Here is a 17470-nt window from a genome sequence, read left to right as displayed (position 1 = left end):
ACTTTTTCAGGAATTCTGTGGTGTTAAGTTACAGACTGAAAGATATAATTTTAGTTTGCTGTATGAAAAAATTAGAACATATAGTAGTTTAATGCAAATTTTAAGTTCTTTTATATTAAAGTTAAATAGCTTAAAAATGAATTGATTAAAGGCATTCTTTACACTTATGATTTCATTCTTAAAAATATTCTTGTATTTTTTGAAATATTTCCATTTTGTTATGGTAAAATACACATAACATAAAATTTACCATCCTAGACATCTTTAAGTGTATAGTGCAGTGGCAGTAAATATGTTCAAAAATTTGTGCAGGAATCACCACCCACCTCCATACTGTTTTCATCTCATAAAACTGAAACTGTCCCCATTAAACACACACTCCCCATTTCTGCTCCCTGCACCCCTTGGCATGCACCATTCTCCTTTCTGTCTCTAAGATTTTTTTTGGCTAAGTACCTCCTATAACTAGAATCCTACAGTTGTTGTCTTACTGTCACTGGCTTGTTTTCCTCAGCACCGTGTCCCCAAGGACCATCTGTGTTGTAGCAGGTGCCACAAGTCCCTTCTTTCTAAGACTCAGTAAAGCTCTGTTAGATGGATAGACCACATTTGCCCATCCATTCATCCATCCATGGACATTGGGTTACTTCCACGTTGTAGCTGTTGTGAAGAATTCTGCTGTGAACATGGATGTACAAGTATCTCCTCGAGACCCTCCTTTCCATCTTGAGGGTCCCCACCCAGAAGTGGAATTTCTGGATCCGATGGTAATTCCATTTTCAATGTTTTGAGGACCTGCCATACCGTTTTCCACAGTGGCTGCACGTTTTATGTTCCTACCGACAGTAGGTAGAAACGGGTCCCTTTTCTCCACAGCCTGTTTTCCGTTTTCCTGACCATTGCCATCATCCTGAGTGTGCAGGGGACCTCATTGTGGTTTTGATGAGCGGTTCCCCAGTGATTAGTGATACTGAGCATTCTTTGATATCTTTTTTTTTTTTTTTTGGTCATTTGTGTGTCTTTGGAGACACGTCGATTCAAGTCTTTTCCCCATTTTGGTGCTGGTGGTGAGTTTCAGGAGTTCTCTTTCTGTCCTGGGTGTTAATCCCTTGTCAGATATATGATTTGCAGTTATTGTCTCCTCTTCTGTGGTTGTCTTTTTACTCTGGATAATGTCTTTTTGACATTACACGATTTTACAATTTCATGAAGTTCAGTTGGTCTGTTCTTTCTCTTGTTGCTTCTGCCTTTGGTTTCACATCCAAGACGTCATTGCCAAGTCCAGTGTCATGAAGCATTTGTCCTATGTTTTCTTCTATGAGTTTTGTTGTAAGTCTTATATTTAGGTCTTTGATTCATTTTGAGTTATTTTTACATGTGGTATTAGGAAAGGGTAACTATTGTTTTACGTGTGGATATCCAGTTTTCCCGGCATAATTTGTTGAAAAACTCTTTTCCCCTGGTGTACGGTCTTGGAACCCCCTCAAAAACTATTTATAGGGATGCTTGGGTGGCTCAGTGGTTGAGGGCATCTGCCTTTGGCTCAGGGTGTGTTCCTGGAGTTCTGGGATTGAGTCCCTCATTGGGCCCCCTGCATGAAGCCTGCTTCTCCCTCTGCCTATGTCTGTGCCTCTTTCTTTCTGTGTCTCTCATGAATAAATAAATAAAATATTTAAAAAATAACCTATTTGTATATGCAAGTATTTGTTTCTGGGCTTTTTTTTTTTATCCCATTGGTCTGTATGTTTGTCCTTATGCCAGCATCACACCATTCTGCGTACTATAGCTTTGTACTAAGTTTTTTTTTTTTTAAGATTTTATTTATTTATTCATGAGAGACAGAGAGAGAAAGAGGCAGAGACACAGCCAGAGAGAGAAGCAGGTTCCATGCAGGGAGCCTGACATGGGACTTGATCCCAGGTCTTCAGCATCACGCTAAACCACTGAGCTACCGGGGCTGCCCTGTACTAAGTTTTTAAATGAAGAAATAGGATTCCTCCAGTTTTGTTCTTTTTTTTTTCCTCCCCTCCAAGATTGTTTCGGATTGTTTGGAGTCCCTTGGGATTCCATATGAATTTTAGGAGGGTTTTTCTATTTCTACAGAAAATTTCATTGGGCTTTTGATAAAGGATTACTTTGAATCTGTAGATCACTTTCGGGTAGTCTTGAAATTTTAACAGTATTAAGTCTTCCAATCCATGAACATGGAATGTGTTTCCATTTATGTCTTCTTTACTTTCTTTTAGCAGTTTTGTAGTTTTTATTGTACAAGTCTTTAAAGTTAATTCCTAAATATTTTATTATTTTTGAAGCTAGGTGGAATTGTTCTTATAATTTCCTTTTCAGATTGTTCACTGATAGTGTATAGAAATGCAACTGATTTTTTAAAGGTTTATTTATTTACTTTGGGGGGGTTGCAGAGAGAGAGGGAGAGAGTTTTAAGCAGACTCCACACTGAGCTTGAGCCTGACTTGGAGCTTGATTCCACAACACTGAGATCATGACCTAAGCCAAAACCAAGAGTTGAGCACTTAACTAACTGACTATGCCACCAGGTGTTCCTGAAATGCAACTGGTTTTTGTGTGTTGACTGTTTTGTCCTGCTACTTTGTTGAATTCATTTGTTAGGTCAGATAGTTTTCTTGTGGAATCTTTAGTGTTTTCTACAAGATCATATCTGCAAACCAGTAATTTTACTTATTCCTTCCCAATAACATAGCTTTTTTTTTTCCTTTTCTTTTTCCTTTCATAATTACTCTAGCTAGAACTTCCAGTACTGTGTTTTAAGTCTAATAGATGTAGTGAAAGTGGACATCCTGACAAAAAAGGCTTCAGTCTTTCACCATCTGGTATGATGTTCATTATGGGCTTTTCATGTATGGCTTTTATTGTGGTGATGTAGTTCCCTTCTCTTCCTAGTTTGTTGAATGCTTTTTTTTTTTTTTTTTTTTCTTTCTTAATTACAAAGGGGTACTGAGTTTGTTTTTTCTGTTTCAGTTGAGATGATCCTGTGAATATTTTTGTTCATTCTGTTAACGTAATGCATTACATTGATTGGCTTACATGTTGAACCAACCTTGCATTCTGCTTGGTCATATGTATAATCTTTTTCATAGTTTGCTAAATTCTGTTTGCTAGTATTACAAGATTTTTTGCATCAGTGATCATAAAGGATTTTGATCTATAATTTATTTTTCTTTTCATGTCTGTGTCTGGCTTTAGTATCAGAGTTGTGCTGGGTTTATAGAATTTAAATTTTTTAATTAAAAAAATTAATTTAATTTTTTTGAATAGTTTAAGAAGAATTGATGTTAGTCTTTCTTTAAATTTTTGTAGACTTCATCCAGTGAAGTCATTGGATCCAGGGCTCTTCTCTGTCAGATTGGTTATTATTCAGTCTCTTAACTCAATATAGTTTTATTCAAATTTTCTGTTCTTCATGATTAGTCTTAGTAGGTTTTATGTTTCTAGAAATTCATCCATTTCATTCCATTTCTTGATGCACAGGTGCTCATGTATTCTCTTATAATCTTATTTCTGTAGCATTGTGGTAATTTTCCCACCTTGGTTTCTGATTTTAGTAATTTGAATATTTTTTTTTTCATAGTCCACCTTGCTAAAGATTTGCCAATTTTGTTGGTGTTTTCAGAGGGCCAACTTTTGCATTCATTCACTTTTACAATTCTTTTATGTTCTTTATTTCATTTGTCTTTGCTCTAAACTTTATTTTTTCCTTCTTTCAATTAGCTTTGGGTTAGTTTATTCCTCTTTTTGTAGTTCCATAGTTGAAAAGTTAGGTAATCGAGTTGAGATCTTTCCTCTTTTTTAACATAAGCATTTGTTTCTATAAATTTCACCCTTAGCACTGCTTATGTTGCACCTCATAAGTTTTCATAAATTGTGCTTTCATTATCATTTGTTCTAAGCATACCTTGATTTCCTTTGTGATTTCTTCATAATCCATTGCTTATTTAAAAGTGTTGTTTAATTTCCAATTTTGTGGATTTTCTGTTACTAATTTCTAACTTTATCTCATTGTGGTTGGAGTAGATACTTTGTATGATGATCTGTTGGGATCTGTCCTAGAAAATGTTTCATGTACCCTTGAGAAGAATGTGTATGTTGTTTTTGGGTGGAGTGTTCTGTATATTAGATCTAGTTGGTTTATTTTGCTAAGTTTTCTCTTCTATCTGGTTGCTGTAGCTATAATTGTGAGTGGAGTATTAAGGTCTCTAAGTATTACTTATTGAGCTATTCCTTAGATTTTGTCAGTTTTTGTTTCAAATATTTTTATAGATTTTCATTAGATTCACAGTTGTTTATAATAATATCTTCCTGCCTTATTGAACACTTAATTTATAATGTCTCTTATAACCTTCTTTGGCTTAACATTTAATTTGCATGATACTATAGCCAGACCCGCTTACTTTTGCTTACTATTTTCATGGAATATCTCATCCCATACTTTCACTTGCAACCTCTTTGTGTCTTTGGATATAAAGTGAGTCTCAGCATATAGACAGTATATAGTTGCATCATGTTTTTATCCATTATGCCAATTTCTGTCTTGACTGTTGACTGTTGAGTTTAATCCATTGTTATTTGAAGTAATTACCGAAAAGGAGGGACTTACTTCTGTCATTGTTCAATTTTTCCGTGTGCCTTATGGGTTTTTTTGTTGTTCCTCGTTTCTTACATTACTGTCTTCTATTGTGTTTAGTTGGTTTTTGTAGTGAAATGTTAAAACTTCTTACTTCCTTTTGTGTATATTTTATAGTTATCTTTGTGGTTACCATGTGGATCACGCTTAACATTCTAAAGATGTAACACTAATTTGAATTTATACCAACTTAAGTTCAATAACATACAAATGCTCTGCTCCTTTATAGCTCTGTCCCCACCCCTTTTGTTTGCTGATGTCACACAATTACATCTTTATACGTTCTGTGCTTAAAAATGTAAACGAATAATTCTTTTAAATACACCAACCTCTTCAGTAATGTAGAAAACAAGGCTTGGAGTTACAAACCAAAGTTACAACAACACTAGCTTTTATGTATTGGTGTTTTAAATCATGTAGAGAACAAAAAGTACAGTTACAAACCATTGTTACGATAATATTTGATTTTATAATTGCCTGTATGCTTATTGTTATGGAGATCTTTATTTCCCTATGTAATTTCAAGTTGCTGTATCCTCTTCTTTCACCTGCAAGATGCCCATGAACAGTTCTCACAGGAAGGGTCTAGTGGTCACATACTCTCTTAGCTTTTGTTTGTCTGAGAATGTCTTGATTTTACTCTGATTTTTGAAGGACAGTTTTGCTAGATTTAGGATTCTTGTCTGACATGGGGTTTCTTTTGTTTGTTTTTGAGCACTTTGAATATATCAGCACACTGCCTTATGGCCTCCAGTATTTCTAGTGAAAAACCTGCACATAGTCTTATTGGGGATTCCTTGTTTGTGATGATTTGCTTCCTCCTTAGTGCTTTCAAGATTCTTTTGTCTTTTTTTCTTTTTACGATTTATTCATTTATATTAGAAACAGAGCATGTGGTGGGGAGGAGCGGAGGGAGAAGGAGAAACTCTCAAGCAGACTCTGCACCAAGTGTGGAGTCTGACTCAGGGCTTAGTCTCATGACTCAGATCATGACCCAAGCCAAAACCAAGAGTCAGATGCTTAATTGACTGAGCTATCTGGGTGCCCCTGCCTTTGTCTTTTAAAACTTGTATTATAATGTATCTCTATATGGGTCTCTTTGAGCTCATCTTACCTGGATTTGGCTCAGCTTCTTCAGTGTTTACATGCACGTCTTTCATCAGATTTGGGGTATTTTCATTACTCCTTCACATATTCTCTCTGCCCTTTTCACTCTGTCCTCCCCATTCTGGGACTCCCACAGTGCATTTCTTGATTTGTACCATGGTGTCCTGCACTCCCTCAGACCCTTTTAATTTTCCTCCATCTGTTTTCATTCTGTTTCCCAGACTTGGTCATTTTCATTGTTCTGTTTTTCAGGTTTGCTGATTCTTCTGTGTGGTCAGATATGCCTTGAATCTCTTTAGGGAAACTTTCATTTCAGTCATCATATGTTTCAGCTTTGAACAACTGGTTTCTGTTTAGCTTTTCTGTCTCTGTATTCATATTTATGTTTTGTTCATATATTGCTTTCTTGGCTTTCTCCACATCTTCATTTCATTCAGTATCCTTAATACTTCTCATTTAGAGTCTTTGTGTAGTGTATCTGACATTAGGTCTTCTTCAAGGGTAGTTTCTGTTGATTTATAATTTTCCTTTAAATGGGCCACAGTTTTTTGAATGTTTTTAATGCTCCCCCCCTTTTTTTTTTGAACACTGGTGGTGTGTTTTTTTTTTTTTAATATAATATGGTAACTCTAGAAGTCAATTCTCCGCCTTCCTCAGGGTTTCAGTTATTATATTTATTTGCTTATTTTTTATTATTGTAGACTGTCTCCATGCTGGGTACATTTAATATCTTTTCAGGTCTTTTCTAAGCTTTTTGGGGGTATGCATGGTAATTTTTTCCATATATGTAGTTGTTTTAGAATGTTCTAGTGGGGATCCCTGGGTGGCGCAGCGGTTTAGCGCCTGCCTTTGGCCCAGGGCGCGATCCTGGAGACCCGGGATCGAATCCCATGTTGGGCTCCCGGTGCATGGAGCCTGCTTCTCCCTCTGCCTATGTCTCTGCCTCTCTCTCTCTCTCTCTCTCTCTCTCTCTCTCTCTATATATATATATATATATATATATATATATATCTGTGTGTGACTATCATAAATAAGTAAAAATTAAAAAAAAATGTTCTAGTGTTTAATGTCTACCAAAAGGGGCATCGGGGGTCACGTGTCCTCTCAGTGCCCTTGCAGTCACGTGAGCTGGAGCCAGAGGGGTGACAGCAGTGGCAGCAGCCTCTGTATTTGCACCTGTGTGGTCAGAGCAGAGACTCTGCTCTTGGAAGGACAGGGTCCTTTCTGCCAACCTGGCATCAGCAGGCAGCTCCTGAAACACGTGCACAGCTGCCTGCTGCAGGGCTGGGTAGCTGCCCCTGTGCTCCAAGCTAGAATCGACCAGAATTGACTCCTTCTCCTGGACAGTTGAAAGCCTTCAGCAGACTCCACTGTCCCAAAATAGTCCCGTCAGCCATGTTCTGCCCCTGCATTGGTTGCTGGGGTTGGGGAAGAGTCCTGGCGCTCCCTGCACTGCCTTTGTCCCAAAATCCTCTGTCTAAATTCCCTTGTTTTCCACCTTTATTCTGCAATGCTATTTCACTTCTCACTAATGGAGTCCATCTTGTTTTTATCCCTGTAGATGTCTGTAGTAAAAAAAAAAAAAAAAACAAAAAAAACTTGCTAACTTGCCATTTTTCCTCTTTTTTTTTCTCTGAATAGGAAGACTGTGACCCTCCCATTCATGAGAGTCTCAGCATAGAAAATACACTGTGGGCAAGCACCATTGTTGCATCAGGTATGAGACAAGTTCCCTTGTTAGCATCAACTCACACATAGACGTACTGCTTTGTGTAATGGAGGGACTCTGTGATGTCCCCACACAGGAGACCTTATTGATCATACACTATAGTTCGTGGGTGTGGGGCAGGCCCTGAGGGTTTGCATCCTAGGCAAGCTCTGGCTATGGCCTCTGTGCTGCCTACCACACTACACTCCAAGGGGCAAGGCCAGCACAGCCATGGTAGTACAACCTTCATGGAGCGCAGAGCAGGGGCATTTTGCTGGTTTTGACACTTTTCTTGGCAAACTTGTCTGTGTTCCTTACTGAGAGGTGGTGTAGCAGAACTGGGGAAGCCAGTGGTGGTATTTGAGGGATCTTTCCACTCATCACTCACCCAGTAGAATTTGTAAGACGTCTCTTGGTGGGTTGTGTGTCTGGGAGAAAAGTATTAGATGAGGCCATGGGCCTTGGGAGTTATTTCATGTTGGGCCTTAGGGGCCCAGGGTAAAGCTTCTTAATTTTCTTCTGAGTGAAATTGGAGGATGTTGGAGTATTTTGGTGGCTGAACAGGGAGATCAGCTAAATTTACATCTTGGAAAGTCAATTTCTTTGGGAGTTATTGAAATCTAAATGATTATCAGCTTTTCAGAAAGTAGCTGACTTGCTGATGGTAACCAGGAGTCACTTCTAGCAGCAGGGAGCATGAAGGTTGTTGGTGGGGGAAGAAGGCCAGGGAGCATTCAGGATAGGGCTGTTTGTCTCTCAGTTTGTGGCCCAACACTGGCAGCCCTCCTGCCTTGGAGCTCAGTTGCCCTTCCAGGGCTCTTGTAAGAATCTGTCTGCAGATCAGACACTGCTGATGCAGCGTTGAGCAGAGTCCTTATGGGTCCCGTCCTAGGGAGCTCACAGGCAGGGATGACTGTAATAAGGAGAGGCAGGTACTTTAAGCTATAGGTGCCCCATAAAGAAGCCCATATCCTTACCTGGTCATAGTTAGAGGAAGGCCTCCCTGTAAGCTCCATTGAGGAATAAGCAGTGCAACAGGTAAGGGATCAAAAGGTCAAGGCTGTTCTGTGAGGGCCTGGGGCAAAAGAAGAGGATGGTGCCAGGGCCTGGTGCCTGGCACACGGAGATGGGAAGGCTAGACACTCTCGGGGCAGTTCTGTGTGCGTGTGCACCGTTGGGGCCTGTGTGTACAGGAGCGTGTAACCCAGACTCCTGTAGGAGAGTAATGTTCACCTTTTAGGGAATAGGGTATGAGAGGGGACTTGGTTTTATACTGATGTTTTATATGTTTAATAAAAAGCTCGATGGCGGGGATCCCTGGGTGGCTTAGCCGTTTGACGCCTGCCTTTGGCCCGGGGCGTGATCCTGGAGACCCGGGATCGAGTCCTACATCGGGCTCCCTGCATGGAGCCTGCTTCTTCCTCTGCCTATGATGCTGCCTCTTTCTCTCTCTCTCTCTGTGTCTCTAATGAATAAATAAATTTAAAAACCATTAAAAAAATAAAAAGGTCGATGGCAAATAGGACAATTTTAATGGAAACTGTGAGGTATCTCATGATTTTGTACTGATGGATTTTTTTAAATTTCTCAAACTAAAGAGAAAGAGAAGTAAGGACAGCACACCAAGGAGAGACCTCAGGGGGAGCAGGCCATATCTCTGGCTGTGTAGACATCAGGAAGGGAAGACTTGCAGTGTCCATAGGGTCACCATGGAGGGGGCACTGCGGCCAGGAAGAGTCTCAGAATCTTGTGCTCATGCTTCCTTCACATCTCTGTTCTGTGCCGACCATGCTGACGGCCGAGGATGGCCCGAGGCTCACCATAGCTCAGTATGGTGCTCACATTGTTGCAGCCTCACTGTACAGGCCAAGGCCTGTGCTTAGAGACGCCCATGTTGTTGCACAGTCACACAGCCAGGCTGTCGCGGGATCAGGATTTGAAGCCAGGTAGCCGTCCTTGACAGCTGTCACCCTTTAGCCTTTAGTGTTGAGTAGTTTCTAGGAAAATATTTACCACATACCACACACAAGCTGATGTTGGTCCCAGATCTTACGTTTCCCATGTCTAGAGTTGTATTCTGTTTGGTTTCCATCATAGTGAAGATGCTCTTTTTACAAAATACGTTTTATTTGATCTTTTGTTCCCTGTGTATTAGAATATTGCTACTGATCCTCAGTGCTATGGATCTGTGGCCTTTCTCCTCAGAGACAGAGGAGAGGCCTTCTGTGAGGCCCTCTGATAATTCCGGTACACACTTTCCCTCTCCTGTCCTGCACTCTCTGGATGACCTTGGCATGTGGTAGCTCCTGGTTGCATATGAGGGCAGAGCAGACACAAAAGTAATGTCAGATATGCCTGCCCACATTGATGACTGTTTCTGATCCCATGATGTGTAGAATTCAGTTCCTCCAGGCATTTTATCTTCCAAGTAACTATTTATACTGCTTAAAAAACCAATTGTTCAAAAAGATTCAAGACACCTCTAATTTTAATTTGTGTTTGGACATTTTATTTTATTTATTTTATTTTATTTTATTTTATTTTTTTGTGTTTGGACATTTTAAAATGTAAACTCTTTTCATTAATTTCGCATATTTTAACACATACTTACCTTTAAAAGCCTTAATAATCTGAGCAAATACTAGACTCTATATATTATCAAACTTGCTGTATCCTGAGGAATGTTTGAAAAACATTGGGTTTCCAGGAGTAATATAAGAGCTCATATCTTCTTTATACTTGATTACAAGTTGAGAAAGAAGGACCAGAATTTTTTAAAGTCTTATTTTTTAAACATTACATGTCAACTGGATTCAGGTTGCCTTTTAGGTGAAGTGAACATGGGCCTTCCTCCCTTGTCATAGGGTTCGGAGTACATGGGAATATGGTGGCTCTAGTTAACACCACAGGGGATCCAAGGACCAGGGGTCACCAAAGAGGGACAGCTACTTGTGGTGCCATCCGTCTGATGGTTCAGTGAACATCGTTTCTCCAGAGCAGAGTCAGTGTCCTAGGGAACTGCCATGTTGCAAGTGATAGGTGGATAAGAGAGCGTTCTGATCTTAAACTGCCAAGAGCCTAGAAACAGAGTGTGCCTCTAGACAGGACTGCCAGGCGTGCGTGTAGATGGGGGTCCAGGGGTGACCTCTCTAGAGCGGAGCTGCTGGGCGTGCGTGCAGATGAGGGTCCAGAGGTCACCCCTCTAGAGAGGGACTGCTGGGCGTGTATGCAGACGTGGGTCCAGGGCTGATACTGTTTGTGATGAACACAGAAAATGGGAGTAAATACTTGGAAACTTTTATAGCAGATGATGAAATAATATAATGGGAAAAAATTGGACATGTATGTTCTTTTTGGTTTTTGTGTTGTTTCATTTCTGTTGGTAATTTTTGGCATGATATTTTATAATACTTGTCCTTATGACATATGAGAAATTTTAAAATGAAACCTGTCCATTCAGTGTACATGGTTTTGAGGCTCCTGTGGCAGAGAGGTCGGTAGATTAGGATTGGGATAGTAGGAGAAGCTGTCCCAGTAGAATCCCCTTGAGGGACCCGACCCAGAGAGCTTTGGAATAGGTGCACTAAACAGAGTGGTGACCAAGCATGGCAGTGGCAGTGGAAATCGCAGAGAACACACCAGCACGTGGTACATAAATCACAACAAGGCTGGGAGTTGTTGCTTCTTGAACCTTGGGTCTCCGGGTCTGGCAGTCTCTGCAGCTGGGAAATGGGTGGAGCAGCTCTACCACCCCTTCCTGCTGGTCTGTTGCTTTCCTCTGGCACGTGGTGTTGGTGGAGCCCAGACCTGGTGCAGGTCACAATGTCGCTCTTTGTCCCTGGCCTCAGCATCTCTGGGTAAGTTTCCTGAGGTGAATCCGTAGTCTTTGTTAGGGTGGCGGCTGGTACCTGGCTCCCACCAGCCTTTGCTGAGTTACATCTGTTCCAGGCACATGGAAACTCTCTTGTGGCTGGGCAGCCCATGCTGGGGTTTCTGCACTGTCCCCAGCAGGTTCCTAATTGACAGGAAATACTTTGACCGGCTAATAGCTTCTAGGTCTGTCTGTCTCTCTTTCTCTGACATGTTACCTTCATCTTTTCAGATGAACGTGCTGTGTTGTGTGCCCTCTCACGTCTCATTTTCAAAATGAAGAGGAAACACCTCCCCCCTTTTCTTTTTGCCATATATACAGGGTTTGCTCAATCTTTTAGCCTCTACTAGTCCATAAATAAGGGACCCTTTTTGAAAAGAATGGAGACTACTCCAAATACTCCATACTGACTTCAGTAATTTTGGTCTTTAAAAAGCATTGACAGACTCAGAAAAAAAAAATTTGTTATTCTCAGTATACTGAGTATTCCTTTTTAGTGAGAATGAAATGAGATAATACGTATGAGAGCCATTACCAGACTTTGGTAGGTTATACAAATAAAACTACAGGAGGGATTCTGTTAAATACTCGTTACCTACGATATATATAACATGCAAATACTGATTATATATCAAATCGATGTATATCTGAATGCATTATATTTTGTCATTTCTCAGATCTCATTTTATTTTTTTCTTTTTTTTTCTTTTTTTTTTTAAATTTTTTATTGGTGTTCAATTTACTAACATACAGAATAACCCCCAGTGCCCGTCACCCATTCACTCCCACCCCCCGCCCTCCTCCCCTTCTACCACCCCTAGTTCGTTTCCCAGAGTTAGCAGTCTTTACGTTCTGTCTCCCTTTCTGATATTTCCCACACATTTCTTCTCCCTTCCCTTATATTCCCTTTCACTATTATTTATATTCCCCAAATGAATGAGAACATATAATGTTTGTCCTTCTCCGACTGACTTACTTCACTCAGCATAATACCCTCCAGTTCCATCCACGTTGAAGCAAATGGTGGGTATTTGTCATTTCTAATAGCTGAGTAATATTCCATTGTATACATAAACCACATCTTCTTTATCCATTCATCTTTCGTTGGACACCGAGGCTCCTTCCACAGTTTGGCTATCGTGGCCATTGCTGCTATAAACATAGGGGTGCAGGTGTCCCGGCGTTTCACTGCATCTGTCTCTTTGGGGTAAATCCCCAACAGTGCAATTGCTGGGTCGTAGGGCAGGTCTATTTTTAACTGTTTGAGGAACCTCCACACAGTTTTCCGAAGTGGCTGCACCAGTTGACATTCCCACCAACAGTGTAAGAGGGTTCCCTTTTCTCCGCATCCTCTCCAACATTTGTTGTTTCCTGCCTTGTTCATTTTCCCCATTCTCACTGGTGTGAGGTGGGATCTCATTGTGGTTTTGATTTGTATTTCCCTGATGGCAAGTGATGCAGAGCATTTTCTCATTTTCTCGTGTTGGCCATGTCTATGTCTTCCTCTGTGAGATTTCTCTTCATGTCTTTTGCCCATTTCATGATTGGATTGTTTGTTTCTTTGGTGTTGAGTTTAATAAGTTCTTTATAGATCTTGGAAACTAGCCCTTTATCTGATACGTCATTTGCAAATATCTTCTCCCATTCTGTAGGATGTCTTTTAGTTTTGTTGACTGTATCCTTTGCTGTGCAAAAGCTTCTTATCTTGATGAAGTCCCAATAGTTCATTTTTGCTTTTGTTTCTTTTGCCTTCGTGGATGTATCTTGCAAGAAGTTACTGTGGCCGAGTTCAAAAAGGGTGTTGCCTGTGTTCTTCTCTAGGATTTTGATGGAATCTTGTCTCACATTTAGATCTTTCATCCATTTTGAGTTTATCTTTGTGTATGGTGAAAGAGAGTGGTCTAGTTTCATTCTTCTGCATGTGGATGTCCAATTTTCCCAGCACCATTTATTGAAGAGACTGTCTTTCTTCCAATGGATAGTCTTTCCTCCTTTATCGAATATTAGTTGACCATAAAGTTCAGGGTCCGCTTCTGGGTTCTCTATTCTGTTCCACTGATCTATGTGTCTGTTTTTGTGCCAGTACCACACTGTCTTGATGACCACAGCTTTGGAGTACTCATTTTAGGTACTTGTAACTGTAACATCCACTTAGAGTCAACATTGCTAATAATGTGTCTGGATCTCAGGACAGTGTTTTCTAGCGTGTTCTGCTAATAGTAAAAATAATTGTGCAGTTTGTCTTGTTCTGTGTTTGTGCTTTTTTAACATTAGTGAGCTTATTTAACATTAGACACTTTTATATTTTGTTTATACCGATCCGGTAAGATTTAACTTATTACTTCACTGACAAAAGAATTGTTGATATGTTTGTTTAGAAAGTCCTTTATAGTTGGATCCTTATGGAATCTGTGTTTTTCTGAATACTAAGTACAAACCAATCATCGGCAAGTTCGCTTGGACGGTGTGATAGGAAGGGAGCATCTGTGTAGTTAGGCTGGCTTCTGTGCTAGAGAGGCTGCTCTGTTTTCCTCACAGCTCTGCCAGCAGCACACAATTTACTAAGGAGGGAAGAAAGGAAATGGATTATTGTGAAAGAAAGTGTAACCACCGCAGATATGACCACTGAGCAGCCTTCTAGCATCTCCCATCTTCCTGAATATTCCATGGAGGAAACCATTCGTTATCTAATGCATATAATATGCAGCTACCAGTTCATATAATCCAGGAGATCGCTAGAATTATATTTATTCCATGGGTCCTAACTTACAATGCACTGGATTTCACACATTACATTAATATGATATCAAAGAGTTTTTGTATAATTATTCTAGTGATTTCTGCAGTGGTTTTGGTCTCAGTGAGTATTTATGGCTATGACTGTCTTTCTCCCCTTAATCATTTCTCATCTTCAGAATTTAAGAAAACTAGGAACATAAGTAATACATAGCTGAGCTTAGAAACAGACTTGCATAATTTTTAATTTGACATTACTGAGGTGAGTGCCTCTGAGCCTTGTCACCCAGGAGTTGTTCTAGGGGTATTTGAGTATCCTTTTACCTTAAGTTTGATAGAATAGACATGTACACTTAGAAAATCAGACTTTCAGGAGACATGAATAAAAAAGACTAATAACATCTGCGTTCAACACCAAGCATTTATGTAATTGTTTTACATAATTATGTAATTATGTCTTATTGTTTTAATCGTATCTGTGCTGAAGTGTCAGCAGAGGCTCTCATACCTGGTAGTACCTGCATCTCTTGTGCAGGGAAACCGGTACAGCTGGTGTAGTTTGGGCTTGAAGGTCTGACCACTTGAGGATGCAGCATCTCCTCATTTACCTGCATTGTCCACACACATGGATCAATGAGCAATGTCAACCTTTCTCTTGACAGTGAAAACGGTTTCAGTACCTTTTCTCATAATTCTGTGTAGGTCAATTTGTATAGCTTAAGAAATCATTTCTATTCTTAAAAGTTTATTTTGAAAGTTGAGATTAGACTTTGTTGAACTAGCCAAATTAAAAGTGCTGTTAGATAAATTTGTATAAAATTAAGTAATGAATAATATTTTCTATCAAGACAGTTGATTAGAAAGTGTTCTCTCTATGCTTACCCTCTGAGGCATTTCTGTAAGGACCACTTTCATGTTTTTGCAGGTACTGTAATAGGTGTTGTCATTTATACTGGAAAAGAGACTCGAAGTGTAATGAACACATCCAATCCAAAAAATAAGGTAGGCTAGATTAAGGAGCAGCTGCTTTAATGACTTGATTTTCCCTTTCAGTGAGAAAGTTCTGAAGTTCTGGAGAACTTGTTCATTTTAGCTTAATATATAACATAAAAACAGAGTTTGAAAAATGTGGGTGATTTCAGATGTGAATTCTCTGTATTTATGTAACAGGATGCTCATACTGAAGACCTTCCGGAAGTATCTCTTCTGGGTTAATCAAAGTTTGATATGTCTCTTAAATTTTCTTTGTTAGATATACAATTTGCCCATAATTTGATAGCTGGCTATGGTCTTTTCAATTTATTTATTTTATACTTTGTACTCTTTTATATGTTGATGGCTCATTTTTAAAAATAAAAGAATCTATATTAATATTTTATAGTATTTAATTGATAGTATGACATTATTAAACTCGTATCAATTTATTTCCATTTCATAAGCATGTTGAAAAACTTTTTAGTTTTAAGGACTGCTTAATTATATTACTAAATTGATCATATTTCTGTTATATTCCTGAAATTGCTGTTTATGTAGGCAGCATGTGTGTGCAAGTTATAGCGGAGCAAAAAAAGTTAGTTTGAATCCTCAGATGCTGTTATTTGGGTAATACATTTTGTACAGTCAAGTCATAGAATGTGCTGGTGTCTACTTTATGAGAAGCACTTTCTACCTGTGCATTTTACTCACCTTTATTTGAAATATAATCTGAGGTATATCTAAGTAGAAGAAAAAAAGCATTCTCATGGATTCATACCTTTGTGAGTAATTAATAGAAAAGGTCTTTTGCAGGAAATTTCTAAAAAGCGGTAAAAATGAAATAATTCTTTGAAAATATATATTGAAGGACAAGATGTATTCCATCTTTTTCAGCTAAATACTATTTTAAAAAAACAGTTAACCCTCCCAATATTAGGAAAGCATCCCTTACCCTTTGAATGTCTGTGCCCGTTTGCAGCACAGCAGAGTGGCACTGATGTGTTTCCCATCTGGAGAGTATCCTTGCCCTGTCCCAGGTCATATGAGTCATCCTAGTGAGCTCGATGAAGTATTGTGTTTGTTAGGACTCCAAATGTCTGTGTGTGACATATTTACTAAAGTGAAAGACAAATATTGTGCTACTATTATTTTAGTATAAATTCTGATTGTGATAACAGGGGAAATTATCCCTGTTGATTTATATTACAACTTTGTGCTAATTTGAGGAAATTGAATATACTGCAAGTCATTATTTTTTCATTAGAGTTAAATTTATTTAAAAATAAATTATTAAATTTTTGACAGAATTACATGCATGTTTGTGTATGTTTTCTATGAAGTACAGCGATTTCTTTTTCTTTAGTAAGCAAAATTAGAACATTCTAACGATGCATATATGAGTCCTAGGGTAGTATTCTTTCTTAATCATTTCTAATCATTTTACTTTTAGGATGAATATTGAGGGTAAATTTAATTTTAAATACTAAGATTTAAAATCTTAAAAGTTATCCTGTCATGTAACACAACTTCTGCTTCTTCTCACCTTCCTCTTAAGGGCAGCTTTCACCTCGCATTGTCTGTGTCCACACCTGACTGTTTTGCATGTACCTTTGGTTTTGGTTCCCATGCTGTTCCCTTAGGTGTTGACACAGAGCCAGTTAGGTGACCTTTCCCAGGTGTGTGCCTGTGGTAAAGAACTCTGGCTCTGAGGCTTAGCTGCTTGGTTAGAGCTGGTGTTGCCACTAACCAGCTAGCTCTGTGACCCTGAGCGAGTGGCTTCATTCTGTGTCTCACCACTCAGTATGTGTTAGCCATTGCTACTGTCTTCCTATAAAATGAAGCACACGTTGTGAATGAGTGCCCGGCCCTCGTCAGCCCAGAAATAGTCTGTGTGCACATAGCTGTTCATACACTCTGTCCTGCCCCACGCTGCCCCAGCCTGGAGACCGTCGCTGTGCCCATGTCAGCAGTCTTCCCTCCATTCCTCCTCCTTCTCCCTCTTCCTCTTGCTCTCCTTTTTTTAAAAAAAAAACAAAAAAAAAAACTTCTAAATCCCTTGGTATTAACACAATGTATCTATAACAGGAAGGGTATCTTTGATTTTTTGCACAACTGGATTCAAAACTCTGCTCTGCCACTGGTCAGCTTCACATGTAGAGCGAACACGCCCTTTCATTGGCTGGCACCTTCCTCGTGCTTAATCAACATTTAGGCATCTCCCTCTAGTTGGAAATCAGTGTAATTGTGATAGCGACAGCCCAGGGAGAATGCTGACATGTGGCGAGTTCTGTTCAGAGCACTTTGTGTACATGATGTCTGAATCAGCACGACCAACCTTGGGGGAAATGGCATCATCTGGTTTTAGAGCAGGGGACATTACAGTGCAGGAGGCTCTGCTTGTCACCATGGTGCA

The 17470-nt window shown here is 39.4% G+C and overlaps 1 protein-coding gene across 7 annotated transcripts in view; it reads left to right on the top strand.

Moving 5' to 3' along the window:
- ATP9B (ATPase phospholipid transporting 9B (putative)) overlaps positions 1-17470 on the top strand; it is a 237520-nt gene that overhangs the window by 114380 nt on the left and 105670 nt on the right. For 6 of the 7 annotated variants that reach the window (XM_038525733.1, XM_038525732.1, XM_038525731.1 and 3 more), the window contains 2 exons: positions 7409-7484; positions 15008-15084. The exons of the other annotated variant lie outside the window; for it this stretch is intronic. In XM_038525733.1, the coding sequence (XP_038381661.1) occupies positions 7409-7484; positions 15008-15084 (153 nt within the window). The remainder of the gene's footprint in view (positions 1-7408; positions 7485-15007; positions 15085-17470) is intronic. 7 annotated transcript variants of the gene reach the window in all.

This window comes from Canis lupus, chromosome 1 (assembly GCF_011100685.1).
Source record: "Canis lupus familiaris isolate Mischka breed German Shepherd chromosome 1, alternate assembly UU_Cfam_GSD_1.0, whole genome shotgun sequence".
NCBI classification, from domain to species: domain Eukaryota; kingdom Metazoa; phylum Chordata; class Mammalia; order Carnivora; family Canidae; genus Canis; species Canis lupus.
This window is presented reverse-complemented; position numbering and strand designations above follow the sequence as displayed.